The sequence below is a fragment of the Nelumbo nucifera genome, chromosome 5, assembly GCF_055504915.1.
Source record: "Nelumbo nucifera cultivar China Antique chromosome 5, China Antique-T2T, whole genome shotgun sequence".
NCBI lineage: Eukaryota > Viridiplantae > Streptophyta > Magnoliopsida > Proteales > Nelumbonaceae > Nelumbo > Nelumbo nucifera.
The window spans coordinates 34003893-34028037 of NC_142653.1; the positions used below are offsets into that span (position 1 = coordinate 34003893).

General features: G+C 37.4%; 1 protein-coding gene across 1 annotated transcript; it reads right to left on the reverse strand.

The window, feature by feature from the left end:
• Positions 1-1530: 1530 nt before the first annotated feature.
• On the reverse strand, positions 1531-4670 carry LOC104599891 (trihelix transcription factor DF1-like). The gene is made up of 2 exons (XM_010262635.3): positions 4043-4670; positions 1531-3346 (listed from the first exon to the last, which is right to left on the reverse strand). Exons 1-2 carry the CDS (start codon positions 4297-4299, stop codon positions 2011-2013), a joined length of 1593 nt encoding a protein of 530 aa, XP_010260937.1. The 5' UTR covers positions 4300-4670; the 3' UTR covers positions 1531-2010.
• Positions 4671-24145: the final 19475 nt, after the last annotated feature.

The window sequence follows — 24145 nt, forward strand, 5'->3', positions numbered from 1 at the left end:
TTCATTTTAGTTTTCAGTAGTATTCAAATTCAATGGTTTTATCATTCGAAATAGATTAATTTCCCCTTAAATAAAAATTAGGAAATAATAACAATATTAATTACTTGAAACCCCGAAATGATCTCTTCCTATATATATTTTTTAAAATTTTTTGAAAAAAAAAAAAACGCCCGAAGACTTATCCATTCATCAAATCCTCAGATAATCTGTTAACAATTGGAATGATTCCACTACATAAATTGAACTAGCAAGCTAAAATCCAAAGGAAAACCATAATGAGATCATTTCACTTCGATGACATCTAAACAGCCCTTACATCATGATATGCTTCCACTGTGAACATTAAGCAAACCAGTATAATATATTCTGCATATATATATATATATATTATATAGTTTTGATCCTCTTAAGTGATAAAGTTTCATTAATTACAACCCACATGACTCCAACAGAAGCTAAACCCTAACTGGGTAATCCAACAGTAAATCTGCAGCAGTAGAAGAAGTTGCCTTCACACTCACCACATGTAAGGAACTAAAATAATCATACAAATCTGTAACATTACAACCCAATTAGATTCAAGCATTTGTGGGAGACAGATGGTTGAATAAAATAAACACAGAAATCCCTAGGAAAAGTTTCCTGCATGCAACAGTCCGGCCACCCAATAAAATATGTACAACCATGATCTGATGATCCCAAAAACTTGTTGCTTTGGTGATGAAATTGGCCTCTGAATTAGGTCAAGGGTACCCTGAAACCTTGTGTAGAGCAGCAGGAATTAGCCAAACATCTAAAGTTATTAATTAATCAGACATCTCTCCAAGCAATTACTAAGGACAACCAAGAAACCCACCCCGGAAGTAATCGTCACATGGGTCCCATCTTTAATTGATCGTCATTTCGATGCAAAGGCCAATACCACCGTATCAAATTGATCAAATCAGACTTGCGTGCAAGTCTCAATAACCGATTGGTTTGGTTTGGTTAAGAGCTGTGAGAAGTGCAGTCGAACACCTGTGCTACGTTTGTCTTCCTTGTTGCTTGATTCGTATTGGGGTATTTTCATTGTCTAGGCATCCTCATTGGAAAATGGCAGACTAGTTTGAAGTGCACAATTCTTGTCAATTTGGCCCTATCTAGGGTATCTCCTTTGGTGGGGGCAGGCAAACTTGAGGATAGATCAGAAACTTAATCAGATGATCACAACCATCAAATTATGGTCATGTCCTGGCCCCACCCCCAACCCATTTTCAAAAAATATCAGTTAAATTAACCCTAGTCATGAAATCCATTTTTTTTACCTGGGAAATGAATGTAACTGTTTCCTAGCAGCTGGTCTAGCTAGCTAGATCTCGATTCAGATTCTCAGACTTTCTAATAACCTATCCGATTGTCATGAGCAGCCATGCAGACAGACTTGAGCACAGAATAGAGATCACTCACTAGTCACTTCCATAAGCATAAAATAATTGAACAAGCATTAATTAGGATCCCCCAAACAAGAAAACTGCACATATGAAAGGAATGTAGATTAGAAAACTTGGGTTTTGGTTAATTGTATTTTGTTGATCACTAATGTCAAGACAATGGTCTTTACTCACCAAAATAAACACTCAGTACAGTGGCCTACACAAATTGTTGCCAAAGAGAACAGAAATTTAACACTTGAATCCCTTCTTTATTCTGTACCCCTCTCAATGTCTCTCCCCCTCTATAGTCTATCGATGTAGCATTAGTCCTTTATTTATTCTCTCTCTCTCTCTCTAACATTTTTTTAAGCAAAATAATAAATAAATTTAAAATATAAGATACCCATCGTAAGCTACACCCAATTCCTATATGTTTATGTATCAAATTGATGAAGTTTGTCCACCGCATTTCAAGCCAACCGGAATCTGACCCACTTACCTATGCGACAACCTCTGCAAATCTGACCCACTTTCCAAAGATCAGACACACCCAGTGACACACCCACATGAGCTCTGATAAAAGTTATTCCACATTGTCTCACTCAACCATGGCCATTGAGGACGGGTTGTTGTTGTTGTTGGTAACAATCTCGTACCCACTTGCTTCATCTTCATCGTCTTCATCGCCATCTTCTTCTTGGTTTTGATCTAAATTCTCGCTGCCAATATCTTCCATTACAGAATCCGGCCGTGGTGGTTCCTGTCGGAGGGGTCTTGCTTGTTCAGGCAGACTCATCATCTCCCTCACTAGGTCTTCCGGCTTCAACCCATATCCGGGATTGAATGAATCATCCATCTTCTTCGTCCTCTCTTTGTAGAGCGCGTCGAGTTGGTGGAAGTACGGGCATGTCTTAGAGTCCTCCGGTCTCTTCTTGTTGCTCTCCTTTACCTTCTTGAAGTACTTGTTGATGTTCTCCCATTTCTCTTTGCACCTCTTCGCACTCCGGTTGTAACCAAGCTTTTTCATGGAGGATGAGATCTCCTCCCATAGAGGTCCTTTGGGCCCATTTTCCTGATACTTGAGATCCAAGTTGGTTCGAAGATTGATCAGAGCTTGAACTTCAGACTTGGGCCATCGAGAAGAACTCAATGGACTGAATGTCTCCACGACGTTATTAACATTATCTGTTCGTGGAGGCTCCACGGTTTTCTCCGATGGCATTTGATTCTCCGGCAATTGCACTTCCCTCAATTGCACCGGACTCGACTGTTCTGAGATCTTCTGCAAGAATGCAATCACAGCTGTATCCTTTGCCGCGGCGATTGATCGCTCTTGGACTAATATTTCATGTTCCCGATTCATTCGTGCCATCTCTTGGATCTTCCATGCTTCCTCTCTTTCCACCCTCTCGCGCTCCCGCTTCTCTAGTGCTTCTAGGAATCTCATCTGTAACCTCTCCTGTTTATCAATGACCTCCTTCATGAGTTTCTCGAAGAAATTCATTAATTTCTTCTTCTTCCTCCGCGTCCCTTCCGATTCTTCATCGGAGTCTGTCGATGATGATGAGGTGGCAGAGGTAGAGACGAAATCGGTAGTACTAACGTTCTGGATAGAAGATGGGACAATGTGTTGAGTGATGTTTGGTGGGTTTTCCTTCGGCATTGTTGTCGTTGTCGTTGTCGTCGTCGTCGTCGTCGTCGCTGTCGTCGTCGACGTGGGCATCGTCGTAGTAGGAGTTTGAAGCACTTTTTGCGGCGAAAGCGGAGGAAGTGAGTGGTTATCGAGTGCTTCTAACTGATCGAAAAATCGGTAGGCCTTGCCGTCTTGCTTAGCAGCTCTTCCATCCTTGGTTCTCTTGTGGTACTTGTACACGTTCTCGAACTTCTCTTTGCACTTCTTGGCACTTCGGTGATACCCAAGCTCTGCTAGTTTCCTGATAACAACAGTTTCGAAAAACTCCATTTCCGTTTCTCTTTTTTAATTTTATATCTCGAAACCACCAATAAAATCTAATCTAAAAACAAAGATTTACAAATAAAATAACTTCGTCAAACCCAAAAGAAAGAGAAGTGTGGTTGGATTAAAAAATCAGAACACCATAAACTACGCCATGAACTTATGATTGTAAGACTGAGACAAGTCTGCTTTTTAAGAAGCGAAGAAAGCTGAAGCCAAGATGGTTTCTTGAGTACAATTTTGCTTCTGTCCTAGACTTGCTATAAATCAGCTCAAGATTCATAAACAAATAAAAAGCGAAGACTTGGAAAAGGAAGAAATGAAATCCATGCAACAAGGACTGAATTTTCTGTTATCTTGCTTCGAATTTCACTGCCGAAAAATGAAAATTGGGATGGAGAAGAAAAAAAATTTGAAACCCATCTTTCGATACCCAAAATTTTATAGATCTTATCGAAGAGAGAAAAGGAAAATGTACAGAAAACAACAAACAAAAGCCTCAATTTTGAATTCTCCTTCTCCTACTTGGGTTTTGTCGCTGAATTCGTCCTAATGAACGAAAAACATCCACTACGTTGGATTTCAAAACAAGCATTTGACGAAAAACCCAAAAGAAAATTGCTCTATAAACAAATCAAAAGCTGCCTAGCTAGATAAGCGAATATATAATTACCTAGAAACCTCTTCCCACAGTGGACCTTTGAGAGTGGAGTCACGAAAAGCAACGTCCATTTCAGACCGTATCTTCAGTAACGCCAACGTTTCTTGACGAGGCCACCGATTTCCGGCCAAATTCCGCTCACCCTCTCTCCCCCTCTCCTCCTCTCCAAATCCACCTGCAATTGACCCAACAGCACCCACCTCACCTTCATGATTCCCGTCGGTGGCTCCACCACTCGAATTCCCGGTCAAACCTGAAACCCCCAACATGAACTCGCCGGAAGTTACAGCTGAAAAATCTAACAAAAGAAGGTGAATTAACAGGTTTATGTGAAGATGGGTGGGGTGAATTTGTTGGTTTGTTTAAGTGGGCTCAGCCTCTCAATCTCCCTTAACCTCTTTTTTTCTTTTCCTGCCTCCAGTAATCGAATCTTCAATTCTAACTTTTTTTTTCTTAGAACACTAGAGCATGATTTGGGTTCTTCTCTCTTGGGAGTTTACTAGTAATGAAAATGGCAGAAGGGAAGTAAAAAAAACCAAAAATAAAAAAAAAGAGAGAAATTCGTCATCAGCGGCTACAGCTGCAGATAGCGACGATGGTGATAATAAGTTGGTTTTTGTCTGTCCAGCTAAATATAGTTAAAGCCGGCCCATGTAGGTCAGCTTTGCTTTTTGAGAGCGTCTTGGGTTTCAGTGGCTTTGGCCACATTCGTGCACAATTACTATAATACCCTTCTTTTATGACAAATTCTTCCAAATGATTGCGGGATAATTTCATCGATTCATTGGATTTTAGAGGGCTTGAGTGATTTCATCTCCTGGGTCCTTTTTCGTATTACCCAAAATGCCCTCGCTCCTCGAGCTGAACAGTCTTGAATCACTTTGGGTGAAAATTTGTGGCCCTTGTGCATACACAGAGGCCAATAGGACCTACGGAGATGTCGACCACCATTTGGGTTTTGGACTCTTTTTAGCTTACTGGAAAATATATCTACATGAATATACATAGAAGAAATTGGGTCCGGCTTTTAGTTAACTTACGAGCTACCATATTGAATGACATTGCAAGATCTTACTTCTAATTTTCAAGCCTGTAATCAATGTTGTTTGAATGCAACCTACTCTGCTGTCTAAAATACATTCTGGAATCCGAACTCATTGTCTTCACAAATTATGCAATCACCTTTTGGGTGATTTGCCAATTATTCGATATTTCCCTTCTTGTCTTTCAGATGAATTCAGATCGAAAAATTACAGCCATATATCGAGAATATTTTTGTATGAATGACAACATACAAGCGGAAAGATATTCTCAATGAGCAACTGTAGTGCCTTGTGGATAGGGTATGAAAAACATTTTATGGGTAGTAGATCCGATCTCCTTTCAAACTATTTCTTAGTGGTGCAGTTATTTCATGAATTATTTCTGCATATATGAAAATGGCATTTCTTTCTCTTTTCTTCGATTCCTCTACCTTATCTTTTTAATTTAACAAAATTTAGCATTTTGGATTCATTGATTTCATTACCCAAATGATGAAGACACCTCATTCAGTGCCCAAGAGTATGATAAGGAGTGAATTAATTGTGCATTTAGTGCTCAACCATACCCTTGAAAGTGGGTTTTTCTCATTTGTTACAAGGGCATATTTGTCAACCAAAAAGATCCAAGCTTTATCTATCCAGCAGTAACATGCATGCATTTGCCCCAAGGGCATTCCAGTAATTTGAGCTGAAAAGCGAAGGAGTGGTAGGTCGGTAAAGGGTGAACGTCAATCCTAAGTGGCACGTTTATTTCTATTTTTAGGGCAGAGTGGCACGTTACAATTAATTAATTAATAATTTTCTTTTGTTTCTCCTCCAACTATTTATTAATTTATTTATTTATTGTTTTTATTTTTAGATCAGTTAGTTTTATGTCGACTCCTTAAAAAGCTTCGGTGGCAGCTTTTTCAAGTTGATGAAGAGGAGATGCCACCGAAAATCCTTTTTTTTTTCTCCTTTTTATGTTTTTTCCCTTTTAACGGGTAAAAGCATCTAACCATCTATCTTTCCTTGGAAGCCTATCTGTCTCTGGGAATTAAAAATAAAGCTATTTTCAATTAAAAAATAAAACGTACGAAATCTATGGTCTTCTCTCCGGTGACTTGGAACTTTCGTAGCCGTATGATGCTCCCCCAAATTCCCATTTGATGAGCCACATGTGGACAAGGTGTACTGTAACATGGTCAGCACGTGAACCCCCCCCCCCCCCCCCCCCCCTTCATGTATATATACACTCCCCCCCCCCCCCTTAATTTTAGATGTCTATGGGGGGAACCTAATTCCCATTTCCCACTTAATCATGTGTCATCCATGTCGACTAATCCTAGGTCTGGCTGGCAATAACAAGAATCTCTTTCTCTCTCTGCCTATCTCAATCGAGGTGTCTTTCTCTTATGGCCGTTGGATGTTTGCTTCAATGGCCGCGATTGCCCGATCGGTTGATTGTTCGTTGGGAACGACTAAATGCCAATTTAATGATCGAGATTCAAAAAAAGGGGGTTTAGGTGGGACCGGAGGGACCGCTGTCACGCCCAGTGAATCAGCAACACGTGAGCATGCCAAGTTGGGTTGAGGGGGGTTGGGTCCAAGGGGTGGGGGTGTGGGTGGTCTATGAGTTGTCAATGTAGGATGGGGCCGACATGGGCCATGGTGAAGCCAATCAAAGCCCAATTTTGGCTTAGGCAGCGTCAAGGACTGAAGAGGCTTCCATGTGCTGCTACAAATGGACAACCTACAACGGTTGGTAGGAGAGAATTACTTATAGGAAACGCGTCTCTCTCACGTCCACTTCTGATGTGGCAGTAAAAGGATAAGCTTTAACACGCGTTTGATGAACACAGTTAATGCTACGCTGTGATTTTTTGGTTTTTCTCCTTTTCTTTTCTCTTCTTTTTAGTCCCCGACAAGCAACGCCCAAGGATGCGTTTGGCTTTCCTACTCTCATAGCTGAAGGCTGAAGTCCTCACCAACAAGCGTTTTCCTGTGGGGTGTGGCCACTTTGACAGGATGTCACACGCTTCCGTGTTCTGCAAACTAACAAACAAATGAATAAAAATGAGAAGTAAATAAAATGCCAAACAGCTCTTCTGTTGGAAGAAGAATAGGTTAATTAATTAAGGCAAAATGGGTTTATAGTGTTTATAGGGAGACAATAGGCAATAGGGTAGAGATTTTGAGTGTGGGTCCTCTGAAATTGATGTCAGCATAGCCGTTGGATTGGATCTTTTTAACTTTTGTTTTTTTTTTGATTGAGAGAAGATTTGAGAACAGTTTGGGTTGGGTTGGGTTGGGTTGAACTAAGAAGCTTATAATATTCAGCTTTTGACTTTTAGAGCTTTTGAGTCTCTTTCCATGCATGAGACAAACCATGTCAATTTGTCTCTTCTGATCTCTCAACCTTTTATTTGAATCGTTTGTGCTTCCCTCTAAGGTTTTCTTGTTGGCACTTTCTTGCATTCTTCTGAGACCTGGACCTGGGCCGGACCCGGATGGGTTAGACTGTTCAACAGCCACGGGAGCCGTAAACCAGGTTGGGTCAACGTCCAGTCCGATATGATTTTGATTCACCCAAATCCATATCATAAGAGTTTTGATTTCTTGTGCTTCTAGTAATTAGTGATTTTGATTTTCAGATGTGAAAACGGTAGAACCGTAAACCGTTTTTGGACCACGATTGATGGAAACACAAACCCTAGCAGTCTGATACTCTGATGCCCCCTCTCTGGCTTCCAGAACATTGCTTCCTTACATAAATTGGCATCTCCTGAGTTTGCACATGGAAAAAGGACAAGAACCTTTGTACACTGTGAATGGTAGTTATTCTCTATTATTAGGGTTACAAAACAAGCCCCAATTAGAGGAACAAAAGTAAATTTTTGTGCTGCACTTGTGCCTTTTTTGCCCTACCAAATTGATATTCTCTGATCAATTGGAAAGCTAATTGGGTCGCCCGTTTAATGGTTTAATCGGTTAGTTAATCAAGATTCACTGGTTTGACCGTCCCATCTGATCTCTGCTTTTCTGACAGCATTTCTGGTAACAACTGACAGAGTTGAACAATCTAAACACTATGATGGTTGATGGGGCTCAGGGGTCAGCCTGACCCGTGGGTGGTGCATGAATGGTTTTGTAATGTAGGCCTGGGCCAAGCAGGTTTCTCATCATGCTATTGCTATCTACTTAATTACTGATCAAGATTATGTGAAAACCTCATTGACACAAAGAGATAACCGAGGATTTCAGCAATATTAAGTAACCATAAAAAGGGTATTCCCCTCCAGGGTGTAAAAGAATAACAGAAGGGAGGTATTTCCTCTTTCCCCACTCTCATCTCTTCCTCTTCAACTTCAACCGGAATTCTTTTATTTTGAAGAAAAGTTGTTTTAACAAATCTAAGTATAATCTCAAAAAAAAAAAAGAAAGAAAAGAAAGGAAAGAAGGAATTTTAATATAGAAAGAAAAAAAGAGGTTTAGAGGTTCAATTTTGTCAACTTTCCCTACTAACATGAGATTAATGTGAAATTAAGAAGCCAAAAGAAAAGGTGAGAGTGGTAGGTCCAGGCAAGAAATGAATTATAATTGACTGAATCAGAAGGCCAAAATGAGGTGTTTGGCAAGTCTTCCCATGGCGTCTTTCGGGCTTTTTAAAAACTTGGAAGACCATTTTTTTCATTTGGTAATAAAAGTCTTCCCCATAAATCTCGTGGAAGCCCAAAACAGCCGAAAATCGGAAAGCTTCAAACGAAAGCTTTTGTTTTTCCATCACCTAAAATATCCTTCTACTCCATTTCTAACAATTCAGTAGAGCAAGATACTTACCAAATAGTCTTGATCTTTAAAGATAGTCTCCAAAAAGCTCAGTACATTTTTTGGTCTGCTGGATTGCAACATGAACTATTGAAAAAGACTTGCCAAACAGTCCCTTCATCTTCTCCAGTTATGAGATTGAAGTATGGAGAGAACATTGATCAAGATGTCGGAACTGGGAAGCATGGAGTTTTGGAGGGGCATATCCCTATAAATTTCTATGTTAAATAAGGAATAATACTTTTATTCTATGGTTTTATATAATGACCCAGTTACAAAATATCACTTTCTCCTAAGGCCCTATTCGCTTTTGGGTATGTTATGTACCCGGGTAAATGTACTCATCTAGGTTATTGTTTCCTAGGAATGACTTATCAGGGTAAGTGTATTTACCCATGTTCTTTTATTTCCTATTTAGTAACTTTCCTCCCATGTGGAAAAGTTATTTACCCATCTAGGCGATGAGTATCACTTACCCATGTAAGTAATGCCTAGAAAATTAAACTTTCCATGGTCCCTATATAAATCTGATAAAAGAACATGGATTTCATGGTCAATGAGAATCAAAATATCATTTACCAATTTTTCCCCTCTCAAAATCAAAAAAAAAAAAAGAACGCACCTTAAGAGATATTTTCTCTTAGCTCATAGTCCATGGTCAAAATTCTGGTACAAATGCTTTTCATTTTATGCCTTTGCACTTGGCAGCAAAAAAAGAAATTCTATTCGTAACTGTTCAGTTCACTCTAATCCATAACAAAATAAGAAAGAAAGAAAGATGAGAAAGCAACAATGGAAAAGTACAATTTAGGGCAACTTTAGAGATCTAATTCCAGTCTCGGCAGTTTACTTTGAAAATAGAAGAAGATACCACCTTTGAAAATCTAATCCCAATTATCGGCAAAATGGTATGTATTCCTCAAATTCTAAACAAAATAATTGCATATGAATCACAAAAAAACAATGCGCACATGACATACATACAATAAGGAAAATTTGGTGAACTGTTTGGTTGGTGAGTATTAGATTCGGTTAAATATGTACATGTCAACTTGGGTTGTATTTGGTTTGATAGTAAATCAGAGAGAAACAGAATTGAGGGAAAGTTGTTAACAAATTTCACAAAATTCTGTAAAAAATCTCCCTCAACTTTCTGTTTCTCTCTTATTTTCTGTCAAACCAAACATAGCAGCCTAATGGTGAATATATATTTGTGAGAAGAAAATAGTTTATATTGAATGCAATTATGCAGAACCTATTAGAAATACATATACATGTATAAACATAAAAGCAATTCATATGTTATTCAAAAAAACTAAAACTAGGGCTCAATTTGGAAGGAGTACAAATACATACAAAATTTACATAATTTTAGTATTTGTACTCCTTTCAAACTAAGCATCATTTATCAGTGAAATTGCATTATTTTCTTAATTGGAATTACATTTCAAAAGATTAGGTATTTGCCTGCCTAAAGTGCAGAGAAGAAAAAGTGATTGGACATGCAATGTTGAGAACTCTAATAGCGAGAACCAAGAGATTTTCATATATGTAGATCACCGTATCATCCATGTGCAAGCTCTAGCAAGTTCTACCATTCACAAATGTTGGACAGTAAATTTTTCTTAAGGATAATAAGCATATAAGCCCTAGCCAAAACCCACTTGTTTTAGAAAATTAAAGTGCCCTTCTATGTATTCTTTTACTTGTATATTTGCTTTGGTTTCAATTATCATCATCCGTATCCATATCATATCATGAGAGTTTGGCAAAAGTTTTAATATTGACTATTAACTTGATACACCCTCCTCCTTTATTTGGCCTTGAGACCCATAGCATAAGACAAGCTCACATTAATGGAATTATATGCCTTGGTTTCAATGCATGTCATAAAAGTTAAAAGGTTAATACTTGTTATATTTACTCGACTATAAGGGAATTGACTGGCAAGGACTCCACTATATAATAGGGCACAAAGCCTTCAAGATTTAAGTCCAGGGTGCCTAGTAGACAACAATTGCTAGCAGTACTGTTCAATGGAAGGAGTGACAAGTCTAAGTACTCTATTATAGATTTCTTGCTAATAATATGCTTGGTAGTGACTAGTGACTCACACATACATACACAGTCAGCAGATTGTAATTTCCATGCTAGAAACAAAATGACAACTAATACATATATATTAATATTACTACTGTATGTTGTTGCTGTCTGCTAACCAAACTATCGTTAGGAAGATGTATTATATTAATAATTTTAATTACTATGATCAGAGTGCTCATTGTGGGTGGATTGAGATTATTTCCATGGCTGTATCACTACAATTATATATTGTACTAGCTACCTAGCAAAGGCACACACATATAACAAGTTAAGTTAATTTAATCTAATCTAATCTAATACACAAGTAAACGGCAAAGTCTATTTCTTTGACTCGTACACTCAGTGAAGCTTCTAAGTGTTTTCGCATCACAATAGTACTAGCAAAAGAAGCTCAGTACAATTTAAACTAAATATTTGATCTATGCTAGCATTTAATCTCAAGAAATAAATATGCTAGCTACAGCTACATGTTTATATATGCACTATGATAGCGGAGAGACATGAACATCATAAAGGTACTAACTAGTAATTAATCAGTGGTATTCATCAAGTTCGCATAAGGTTTCTATTGGGCATAGCTCTTCGGTATCATACATTTCTAACATCATAAACCACCAAATCATTTTTTTTTTTTTGTATTTGTATATTATTGTTTTTAGGCATGTTTTGAAAATCGAACTGGACCAAACAGTCAGATCGGAAAAATCAGAAACCATTCAGTTAATCGAATCCATTTTACTCTAAATCCGTTTTTTAGCTAAAAACTATTGATTTTGGTCAGCAATTCGCTGACTCGGGTGGTTGAACCATCAAAATGTTGATTCAGACAATGAGTTTTAGCTATTTTTATTTTTTTTTAAGTCAGAATAGGCCATCCATTCAACCAAGGAACCGGTCTCCTATCCACTCCAGTTTTAAAAACCTTTGTCTTAGGTTCATCAGTTTGGGACTAATGCAAATTTTACTTGTATATGTTATTTCTACACCTTGTATTTGTCTTTGTACATTATTATTATTGGGTAAATAAGAGCTTTGACCAATCAAACCCTCCCTCGATTGAATTTTAATAAATACCACCTGATTAGTTACCACTTTTATTGATTAGTAAATGTTATACTGTCATATCAAATAAAAACAATACATTTTCACCAATTCAGAAGTTTTTTTTTTCATGTTCTAGAAAATTGAACATTTTCACAGATAAGGTTTGTATGGGTTTGGTTTGAAAGAAAAGGTAGGGAAACACATATAAGGTTTGTATGGGTTTCCTTATATTTTCCTTCAAACCAAACACAGCCTTAAGTTACAACTATTAACTTACAAATATTAATTTCAAACCTTTAATATTTATTATATGATCCTCTAGTTATTATTTTATATGCTTTAGATGAAAGGGCCATTATCTATTAACCATTATCAAAAGGGAGGTGAATCAAAACAGGGAGGATATAGCAGCACACCTTGCCCCAAAACGCAACAGTAGAACATAAAAACCTTACCCTCTCACTCCCAATCCAATACAAGAATCGAAAAAGCAGAAAAGTAAAAACCAATTATAAACAATCAAGACCATTAACCTACATGGAGAGACGGAATTGCTTTAGATGGAATTAAGGCTGTGTTTGGTTTGAAGGAAAAAGTAGGAAAAAAAAAGGAAAGAAAACCTTTACAAAATTTGTATAGGTTTTTTTACATTTTCCTTCAAACCAAACATAACTTAAATGTAATGTTTCCTGGTGAGTTTAAGCTGTTTGGCAATTGGCATGGATGAGAAGAGCACCGAGAAGAACGATCGATGGAGACAGATGAAGCATGATGGGAGGGAGTGTTTTTACCAGGGTGACAAAAGGATAAACCGAAACATGCATCCCTTCCTGATTTAAAAGGGACAGAATTTAGGCTGCATTTGTCATTCCTTTATTTTAAGGATTTATCCCCTTTTTGCAGTTGAAATACCTTTATGAAAATGCCAAATGCAGCCTTAATGGGTCAAGTCAAGCCAAAATATACAATTTCCCTTCGCAAGAGCTTGACATAACGTTTTGTAAAAATACAATTAATTCCAATGCTTTGAATATTTTATCTTTATAAAAGTAAGGTATTTTTACATTTTTCCAGCTAGCTGTTTTGAAACAATTTGAAGCATTTTGCACCACAAGAGTTTGCGTAGAGAATTCAATTATAGATGTCCCCTCATTTGTAGTGATGGATGGAGAAAGAGAGAACATATTAACTCCCTCACTCCAAAATCCAAATCAGCCTCACATCATAGCCAAGCCTTGGATTGAAATTTTTCCCGGCTTAGATTAATCATGTAGATTTCTATATTCTAATTACCTAATATAAAAAGAAGATGAAATTAGTTATATCTTGATGTCACAGTGGCAATTTTGTCCTTCCAATTTAGTAGTATATTTATTTATCCTCCTTTCTATCCAAAAATAAATTATTGATTTTCCTTAATACTTTTTATCTTTTGAACAAAATAAGCCATTTGCCTAACAATGTATTTATTAGTATAATAATTGATCCGCTTTGTTATTATTACAATCTACATCTACTTCTCAAAATATAAATATTACATTTAATGATAATTACTATCTATAATTTTTTCCTATCTTTCTTCTTTTTAGATTCTAGATGGTTAATCTTTTATGGTGAACAAGTGGGAAGGCATGTGCATTGCACGTGATACTAAATGATAGTCAGAAAAAGATAGATATCTATATATAATTTTCTGGGTATGTCGTGAAAGTGGGGTCTCCACTTTAGACCACTATTGCTCAGTGTATTAACTTTCAAAAACAAAGGATTATGGAGGGGCTTGTAGGGTCTTGATTTGATTTGAAAATGCCCATGAAAGGGGGCTTATTTAGGCTTTATTTAACGATGTCAAGGACTCGGGGCATGATTCAAACTTCAAAGCATTGATACTTGCAATATACAAAAATTGCATTAGGCCCGGGTTTTTGATCTGGCTCATTCAAATTTTGACAAAATTCCAACTTAAGCCTGTCCAAATTGCACCCCTACAGAGGGGTTCTAATGTTTAAACTCATAGAAACAAGCCCAGATTAGCGGGAGACAAAATCATGTACACTGGGTTGGGTTACTTATCACACAGTGTTCAGTACAGATGGGGCCGACATTAAACACTGGCATATTCACTCGTGATAAGTAGCCCAGCCCGATGTATACAATTTTTCCCCCCAGCTCCTTCGGACTGCATAGAAACCTCCTAAATCCTACTATTTAGCATATCCGTCGCCCTTTAAAACTGATGTATGAATACTTCAAGAGTTCTAGGGCTTAAATTCTTTCCCATAGAACAAATTTCGTCCAAAAAAAAAGACTAACCACATTATATTTTAAATGTAAAAATAAAATTTTGAAAGGCTATTATTGATCCAACAAGGCGAAACTCTAACATCAAGTTGGATTCCTTGGTGTGCAACTCCCTGAATTCAGCTCACTACAAATAAGCTTAAATTCCTTAGTGTGAATCAAAGGGCCGATGCTGAAAATGGGCTTTCCTCCTATCTCTTGTTATTTGGTGTATCAGTTGGGTTAAAAACTGATAGATATGAAACAATTGAAGCATTTACATTTTCTTGATGATTTATTAAAGCAATGCCATCTATCCACACAGCGATTGGTCAAACCCATGGTTTTCAAAATCAGATCGGACCGGACCGTTGGATTGGAAAAATCAGGAACCAGTCAGGTGACCGGTTTCAGTTTTCTCCAAAATCGGATTTTTGCCAAAAAATGTTGATTTGATCAGCAAACCACTGACTCATGCGGTTGAATCGTTCAAACCGTTCAATAGTTTTGACCGTTTTTTATTTTTTTATTTTTTTGTCAGAACCGGACCCTTGACCATTCAACAGTTTTTATTTTTTGACCCGGGAATCGGACTCCTGACCAATTCGTTGTTCAGATCGGTTTTAAAAACCTTGGTCAAACCTATGTGAATACAATGGCTTGAAAACCATGGATCCGTTACATCAAGTGGGGCCTGTTGTTTAAAACCAAAGCCAACAAATAATACATTTGGTCATGGTTTTGAAAACTAGAACAGACTGGACGGTCAGACTAATTGACTTGGGAACTGGTCAGGCAATCGGTTTCATTTAGGGGTGGCCACGAGCCGAGCTCTTCACGAGCTACTCGAGTTCAGCTCAGCTCAGTTTCGGCTGAGCTTTGAGTCGAGTTTGAGCGAAAATAATATATATAATAAAAATATTATAATTCTTAATATTTTAAATATCAAATAAAAATATTTTAATATATATATATATATATATATATTATTTTTATAAAATATTTTTTCTCAAATCGAGCTCGAATTTACGAGTTTTTGACTCGAGCTCAAGGTTCTAGCTCGAACCGAACTCGATTGGCTCAGCTCGGCTTGAATCCACCCCTAGTTCCATTTCACCCTAAAACAATTTCTGGGCCAAAAAACCGTTGATTTAGTCAGTGACCCACTGACTCAGATGGTTAAATCATCAACCCAAACAATGGTTTTTTACTTTTTTTTTGTTTTTTTATACTTTTTAAATCAAAATGAACTGTCTATTCAAACCAGATGGTTGAACTGTTTAACCCGAAAACCAGTCCCCGAAACGATGCTGTGTCCGGTCCAGTTTTTAAAACCTTGCATTTGGCCACGTAAATGCACCAGACCGGGTGTTTAAATTAGTTGGTAAAATGGTCATAATGCTGCATTTTATAAGAGTCCAAACGCAGAACAAAGGCAAATCTGTACTCCAATATTTTTGCAGTTGTTTGGCAAGAATACATCAGAAAAATGAAAGTAAATTTCTTTTTTCTGATGTCTTTGCATTCAAAACGAAGATCGATTTCAAATTATGAAAGCAAACTTTGAACTCAAAGTTAAGGCAAACGCCATGATGCAAAACTACTGTGAACCAAAGACATCAACCAATCAAAATGCGAGACGTCACATGTAACATGTTTAATGTTTTTGGCATTTTTAACATGGATCAATGAAAAGGCAAATTGACATGCAATGTCATTAACGTCATTGGTCCACCTTTTCACTTCACGGTGAAGTCTTGCACCATAGTCACACTCTAAAACTTATCAATGTAAAATAGGTAGATTCCAATCTCACTTATATCCAAATTTGCATTTACATCAGTACATGCATTTTGTACTCATTGATAAGATACTCCTGATACAGGTCTGCATTTTGTACTCATCGATATAATACTCCCTATACAAATCGTATCCCACAAGTTGTGTATATTAGCACAAATATGTCTCCATATCGGGCCATATTTGCATCATATTAGTGGATACGGTCCAATATGCACTGATACGAAAGCATTGATGAAACTGTATATTGGCCACTTTTAGGTTGTTTTTGAACTTTAATAAAAATTAAAAATTATAATAATAAAATTTGAAATAGATAATTTAGGGTTCATTTGATTCACAATTAGAATCGGAATCGAAATCCTGCAGAATTAGAATTGGAATTGGAATGGTCCATTCCCATAATCTATTTGGTTCAGACAAGAGTGAGAATGAGAATTTAAATCAGCAGGAATGAGATTTCATTCCCAAGGGAGAGTCAGGGAATGGCCATTTCCTCAAATGGGGGAATGTCATTCCAGCAGGAATGGGAATGGAATTCTGATTCCGCCCAACCAAGCAGTTGGAATTGGAATAGCCCATTCCGATTTCGATTCCAGACCCCTATTCCTGCGAACCAAACGGGGCCTTAACATATAATTTTCCCAAAAATTAATAAGAACTTAAAATTATAATAATCTATTTTCTCTACCTTAAATGATTTATATGTTTTATTTTACATATAAATTATATGTTAAAAATAAAAACATATTTATTATTCTAAAAAGTGGCTATTATTTATATAAAAAATACTAAATAAATAACTTTTCCAACAAAATTAATAAAAATTGAAAATTATAATTATAAAAACTGAAATAAATGATTTATGATTTAATCTTCTTCAAAAGTGGCTATTTCGGTTTGTAGCAACTTTCCATGCGACTGATCTGCTGCTCAGCATGCTGATACGGGCTCCACTTGTCTGTACTCTACTTTGTAGCGCGAAGTATCCAAGAGTTGCATGAACCTGCTCACTAGAATCCTCCACAAAGAATTAACAAAATCCAAGTGCTCTTGATCGATAAAAGTGGATGTAATCCTATAGTTAACACTTCAAGGAGAGCCATACTTAACAGTCAATTAAATGAACCCTCAGGAATTCTCACAAGGTAAAGGTTTATTGATGGTGTCACATAAGCACTTCATCAGCAAATGCCTTATTAATTGCATTTATGTGTATCAAACTTCACCCGTTTTGGAGCTTCCTGAAACGGGTAAATGTTTATAGACATTTTTCTGATGTGGTGACTAATGATGTCTATACATCATAAATGCCCTCATTAAATATATTTCTTTGCAATCACACAAGTACAAAGCATTTATTAAATAAACATAAACGAAACCAAACACCCTAAAGGTAATCTCAATACTGTCAACTTGATATGACATGTCATAATAAAGAGATTATAATTTGTCAGGTACATAAAGAAACTAATATAGACTTTGATAGACTCCATCCCTCCATGCAAGGATCCTATATACACATTGTGATTTGTGAGTGGATTATGAAACCACTGGTCTCAATTTAACCAAGCAATGCCATCCACCATGCTCTCCATCAATTCCTTCATTCGAGTTCTTGAAAAAAAAAACAGTTTCCTTGATTTTTTTTCTCTTATTTCCCCATACAAAACACTATAAGCACCATCTAACCAACAAAAGGCATTAAAAGTGTCAAATGTTTACTAATCTCCTATTCTCTCTGTTGCTTTCATCTATCCTCTTGCAGGATTTCCAAATACCAACACCATAAAGGTGTTGAAAACAATGTAAACAACAATCTTCTGAAAGCCAAGCACCAGTCGTTCTAGCACTAGAAAGAAAGAAGCAACCTTTCCCAACGGAGCCATTTCAAGTCTCTTAGTTACCTCATGAATTATACTTCTTGCCAAAACATCTAAATCCAACATGTATTCTCCTTCAAATATAGGTCCCAAACATTTGATAAGATCTTTCCTTTATTGCTAAAAGCTAATCATCTTGGTGTCTCACATGCAGACCCCACAAATCGGAGAATCAAATCAGCATTAGTAAGTATATGTGCCCGTCAACCTTTTATTTTTCTTTTAATTAATTGCTAACAAAAATTTCTTTTACATAGAGAAAATAAATAAAAGCCCAAAGGTCTTGGGAAAAAACAAAAAAGAAAAAGTATAAGAGCAATACTAAAAAAACAATGAGAATGGAATGACTCAGTCGGTGATGATTGGTCTCTTGAATCATTTAAATAGAAAAGTTACAAGAGGATAACTATGTACAAAAGATAACAATTGCAGAGTTAGAGTTTATCTAGGAAATTACATGATAATGTGATAAGGTGATCAATTGTCTAGGATAGCTATCAGAGATACCCATCCCAGTTACAAGTCTATCATAACTATTGAGATACTTTAACATCCCCCCACAAGCTTAACGGTCTCTTGGAGACGGTAAGCTTGGTTATAAGGTCATGAAACTGTGTTGAAGGCAGCGGTTTAGTAAGAATGTCTACAATCTGATCATGGCTAGGAATGTGATTGATCAGCAGAAGGCCGGCCGCAACTTTTTCCCGTATAAAGTGAACATCCAATACTATGTGCTTGGTGCAAGAATGGTGGACAGGATTGGGGGAGAGAAACTTGGCACTCAAATTGTCGCACCAGATGACAAGTGGGCAAGGAAGCTTCAATCCAAGCTCCATGAGTAACATCTGGAGCCAAAGAATTTCAACGGCAGTAGAGGCAAGACTACGGTATTTTGATTCTATGCTGGAGCGAGAAACCGTGGACTATTTACGAGAACTCCATGAAATTAGATTATGACCCAAGTAAACACAGAAACCACCTTGAGAGCGACGATCAACAAGGCAACTAGCCCAGTCATCATCAGAAAATGCTTCGAGAGCCAATTCTGGAGAAGCACGAAAAGTAATGACATGATCAATTGTGGACTTGAGATAACCAAGGATCCGCTTGACTGCACTCCAATGAACATCAGTGGGTTCTTCATAAAATGACAAACTTTGTTAATTAAAAAGCTTATGCCTGGCCGAGTAAGGGTAACATATTGCAGTGCCCCCACCACACTACGATATTCAATGGCATCTAGAAGAGGAGTACCATTGCTCACATCAAGTCCGGTAGATGCCGCCATCGGTGTATGAACGGGTTTAGCCTCATGCATCTTGATCCTGGTGAGAAGATCATGAATATATCTACGTTAAGATAGGTGCACCCCATCTGAATTGTGATGCAGTTCGAAACCCAAAGAGTAATGAGCTTCCTCAAGATCTCGAAGAGCAAAGGTGGTAGAGAGCTAAGAGATGAGCTAAGTAAGTGCAGAAGTAGAAGAACCAGTGATCAATAAGTCATCCACATATACAAGAAGAAAAATGACATCAGTGCTAGTCCGTCTCATGAATAAAGAACTATCTGCTCGGGATTCCAGAAAACTAAGGTGAACCAAATGATCCCTTAATCGAGTAAACTAGGCCCGCGGGGCTTGTTTCAAACCATAAAGGGAACGTTTAAGATGACATACAAAATGCGGCTGTGCTGGATCAATGAAACCCATAGGTTGTTTCATAAATACTTCTTCACTGAGATAGCCATGAAGGAAGGCATTGCTTACATCAAGTTATCTAAGATTCCAGCCATAGTGAATTGCGAGAGATATTATTAACCGAATAGTGATTGGTTTAACCATCGGACTAAAAGTCTTAGTAAAGTTAATACCGGCTTGTTGAGTAAACCCTTGCGCCACCAATCGCGCCTTGTATCTTTCAATGGGTCCATCCGGATGTCTCTTAATCTTATAAACCCATCTATTTCCCACAATGTTCTTATGAGAAGGTGGAGGTACAAGATCCCAGGTATCATTGCACAACAGTGCTTTGTACTCATCTTCCATGGCGAGTACCCAACAAGGATCTTTCTTGGCAATAGTGTAGCAAGAGGGTTCAACATCGAGGTCAACAGAGGCTTCCAAAGCATACCAAGGTTTGGCTTGCGAATGCCACTCTTGCTCTGTGTCATCATGGGGTGAGCATTAAGTGGGGTCGCAGTGGAGCAAGAGGGCGTATCTGATGGGGTTGATGATAATGGTAGAAATTTGGCAGAACTAACACCAGTAGATATAATAGGTAGGCTAGGGGAGGTGAAGTCGAGGAGTATGGGAATGGTCTGAGGAGAGGTGCACGGGTATGTAACAATAGGAGGGCCAACCACAGTGTCAGTAGCCGATTTGGGAGGTGGAGGTGAAGGTGGGCTGCCAGAAGTGCATGGGAAGGTATGTTCATCAAAAACCACATTACGGGAAATATATAGACGTCCAGATGTTAAGTCCAAGCATTTGTACCCTTTGTGATGTAAACCTAGAAATAAACAATGCTTGGATCGATAGTCCAGCTTAGAATGGTTATTGGGTCTGAGATGCGAATAGCAAGCACATCCGAAAGTGCGCAATATAGTGTAATTAAGTTTAGTGCCAAAGAGATACTCTAAGGGAGAATTCATGTCCAATATTGGAGAAGAGTTTTCCCAGTCGCTTTGTCCTTAACAGAGAATCCAATAGCATCAAAAATAAAAGTTGCATTATTATCCTTACAAAACTGGCTGACAGAGAGCAAGTTCTTAGATATATTAGGAACTCTAAGAATATTTTTCAAGACAATGGACCCAGAATCAGTATTCAAAATAGAAGAGCCAATATGAGAAATGTCTAGATCCGTACCATTGCCGACCAGGATATGATCTGTTCCATGATACTCATCGTGAAGAGAGAGATTCCAAGATCTGAAGTCATATGATTGTTTGCTCCAAAATCAGGATACCAATTTTCATCACAAACAGATCGTGAAGATGAGGCTATATGAGCTTGCTTGGTAGGCTTATTGGCAATGAGTTCCAAATAACGACGGCAAGTAGCTGTTGTATGGCCAGGATACCCACAGAGTTGACAAACCACAGTGGCGTTCTTGGAATTGGATCTGCTGCAATTGTTGTTATTATAGGAAGTTTTCTTGGAGTTGTCAGAACCACCATCGTTATTAAATTGTCGAGGCTTATAAGAAGATGACTGGTTGTGATTGAAGGTTTTCTTTTTATTGGCCAAATTAGCAGAAGGAGAATCCAATACAGATTGTGAAGAGTGACGCTCTAAGCGCTTTTCAAAGGTAAGTAACAGGCTTTGAATTTCAAGAAAAGAAAGACTATCTAGTCTAGTAGTCACAAAGAGCACAAAGGTATCATATTCAGTAGGTAAACCACGAAGAAGATAATGAATTTGATCAACATCAGTGAGAAAGTGTCTAGAAGCAACTAAAGCATCAGATAAACTTTTAATTTTTTGAACATAATCAGTGACAGTGAGAGTACCCTTCTTCACATAGGCTAATTCTAATTTCAAATCATGGATTCGAGTTTTACTGGTAGATGAAAAGAGAATATGAAGTCGATCTCATACCTCTTTGGATGTCTTATAACCAACTACTTGAGCTAGAACTAGCTCTGTTAATGAAGATAATAACCAGCTTATGATCAACTAGTCTTGTTCGATCCATGCTGTATGAGCTGGGTTGTTGCGGCTGGATCCTTGGCTACTACCATCTTCCAAGAAGAGTGGAGGACAAGGAAAAGATCCATCCACATAGCCGTATAAACGATGCCCTCTGAGATCTGGTGTAGTTTGAGAGCTCCAAAGCAAGAAGTTAGTACGATCCAGTCTTACTAAGACTACATTCATAAAACTAGAAAGGGAAACCACCATAATGGTTCGACCATCTGTCGATCCATGATGCATTTATCTCTGGACGACATGAGCAGTTGTGCTTGTTTCTGAAGCCATGATGTTTGTCAAAATGGCTCTGATACCATATAAGAGCAATACTAAAAAAGCAATGAGAATGGAATGATTCCGTCGGTGATGACTGGTCTCTTGAATCATTTAAATAGAGAAGTTACAAGAGGATAACTATGTACAGAAGATAACAATTACAGAGTTAAAGTTTATTTAGGAAATTACATGATAATGAGATAAGGTAATCTATCCTAGATAACCGATCAGTTATCTAGGATAGCTATCAAAGATACCCATCCCAGTTACAAGTCTATCATAACTATTGAGATACTCTAACAAAAAGAAACTCAAAATAGGGACCAAAAGCTTTGAGAGCATAGATAAAGCCAAAATAATAATTTAATAAGCATGTCCCGTAAACCAGCGAAGAAGATACCCAATATAAAGAATGTTACTTGACACCCTTTCTAGCATGCATATTGGTTGTACAGTTGGTAGCTCTTGGAGTCTAAAGGAACAAGGAATTCAGTCTTAGGACTAGAGGTCCTGCCTCTCTAATATTAAGACACTATCTCCATGGACCCCCAATCTCCAACTAATGACAATTTGAGATTTACCCTTGACAATAATCTCCTCAAAAGCCATATCTAAAGACAAGGCTAGGCCCTAATGAAGGGAAATGGACTCCACTCCCACTGCATCCTCTTGCCCGCTAACTCATGGTCTAGATTCACATCTCCTATCCTGACCCTAGATATTCATATCTTGCACCATATTGCAAATACAAAACAGAATTATTCATTGAAATCAAGACAGGCTCATCATGGTAGATGAATAGATCCATTCAGGAGCAATAGAGATCCTGGTGGACAAAACCACGAGACAGGGGCACCACTCAAGAACCATCTTGGTATCTATTGACTAGTACATTAGCTTGATGGAGGCATTAGATAACATGAAAGTGGTTCAAGAAAGAGAGCTGAGTATCTCATCAAAAGCATGTATACAAAAAATTAGCAGATTAATCCTGCTTTAAGGAAAATAAAAGATCTACCAGTTCCTAATCTAATAAACTACAAGGCAAAAAGAAGAGGAAGACGAAGAAGGATGGGAGGAAAGAACAAACAACAATGTCAGGTCAACCAAACAAATTAGTAACAATTAACCTTTTATTCTGATGGACAACCAAGTTCAAAACAAAACTCTAGCATATCACAAGAATTTCTAGAGCTAGAAAATTGTGCTCCTCTATCTATTATTTGTATGCCTTTCATACAAATGTCAGGTACGGGCACCATAACTATGCTACAAAAATATTAGTAATGCAGTAGAGTTTCTTATGGTCTTTTGTAGCTAGACCTAGAAAATTATGCCCCTTTACCTAGCACAATATTTGTATGCCTTTCATACAAATGTCAGGTTTGTGCACCATAACTATCCTACGAAAATATTAGTAATGCAGTAGAGTTTCCTATGGTCTTTTGTAGCTAGGATAGATAAACAAAAATGTTTCTATAAAGCATTTGTGAGGAAAGTTTCTAGAGAGTTTTAAAGTATGAGCATGAAGGGAAGAATAAAGAACTCCAAAAGGTTTATAACCATTGGATATTTGGATGTTTTTCAATCTTGACCATCCATTAATGTACTTATTTAATCATATGAAGGGAAACTCTTATCATCTGTAAGGGGCTTCATCAAGTTAGAAGAATTAAGACCTAAATGATACAAACCCTTCATGTTTTCTCTCAAGTAGCTTAGTTATCTCTTGGAGTTATGAATCTTGGACAGGTCTAAGAATTTGAGCCCTAATAATACAACCGTTTTATGTTTTCTTCTCAAATAGCTTAACCAAATCTTCAGAATTAGGCTTAGGCATGCTAAGTCTCCAAAGAAGTTGCACCAAATGATAGGGATCAAGCACAAGATTTCAATGTATATAAAAGGCACAATAAGAAGTAAAATAGCAATTCAGAATCCCTAACTTGGCAGTGTGATGATGAAGATCAGTATCAATGATATAAAACTAATTAGTGATAAAAAAGACTCACTAAAAAGATAGTGATAAAAAAATATAAAAACCTTGAGTACAACAATGGCACATTAAAAAAGAAAACAAGAGAAATAATACTAAAGGATAACCTAACCTCCTTGTTAAACACCTGGTCTGAAGCCCCCTAAACTTGTTTAGACGTCCCTACCCCTACTTTTCCAAGTGATACACAGC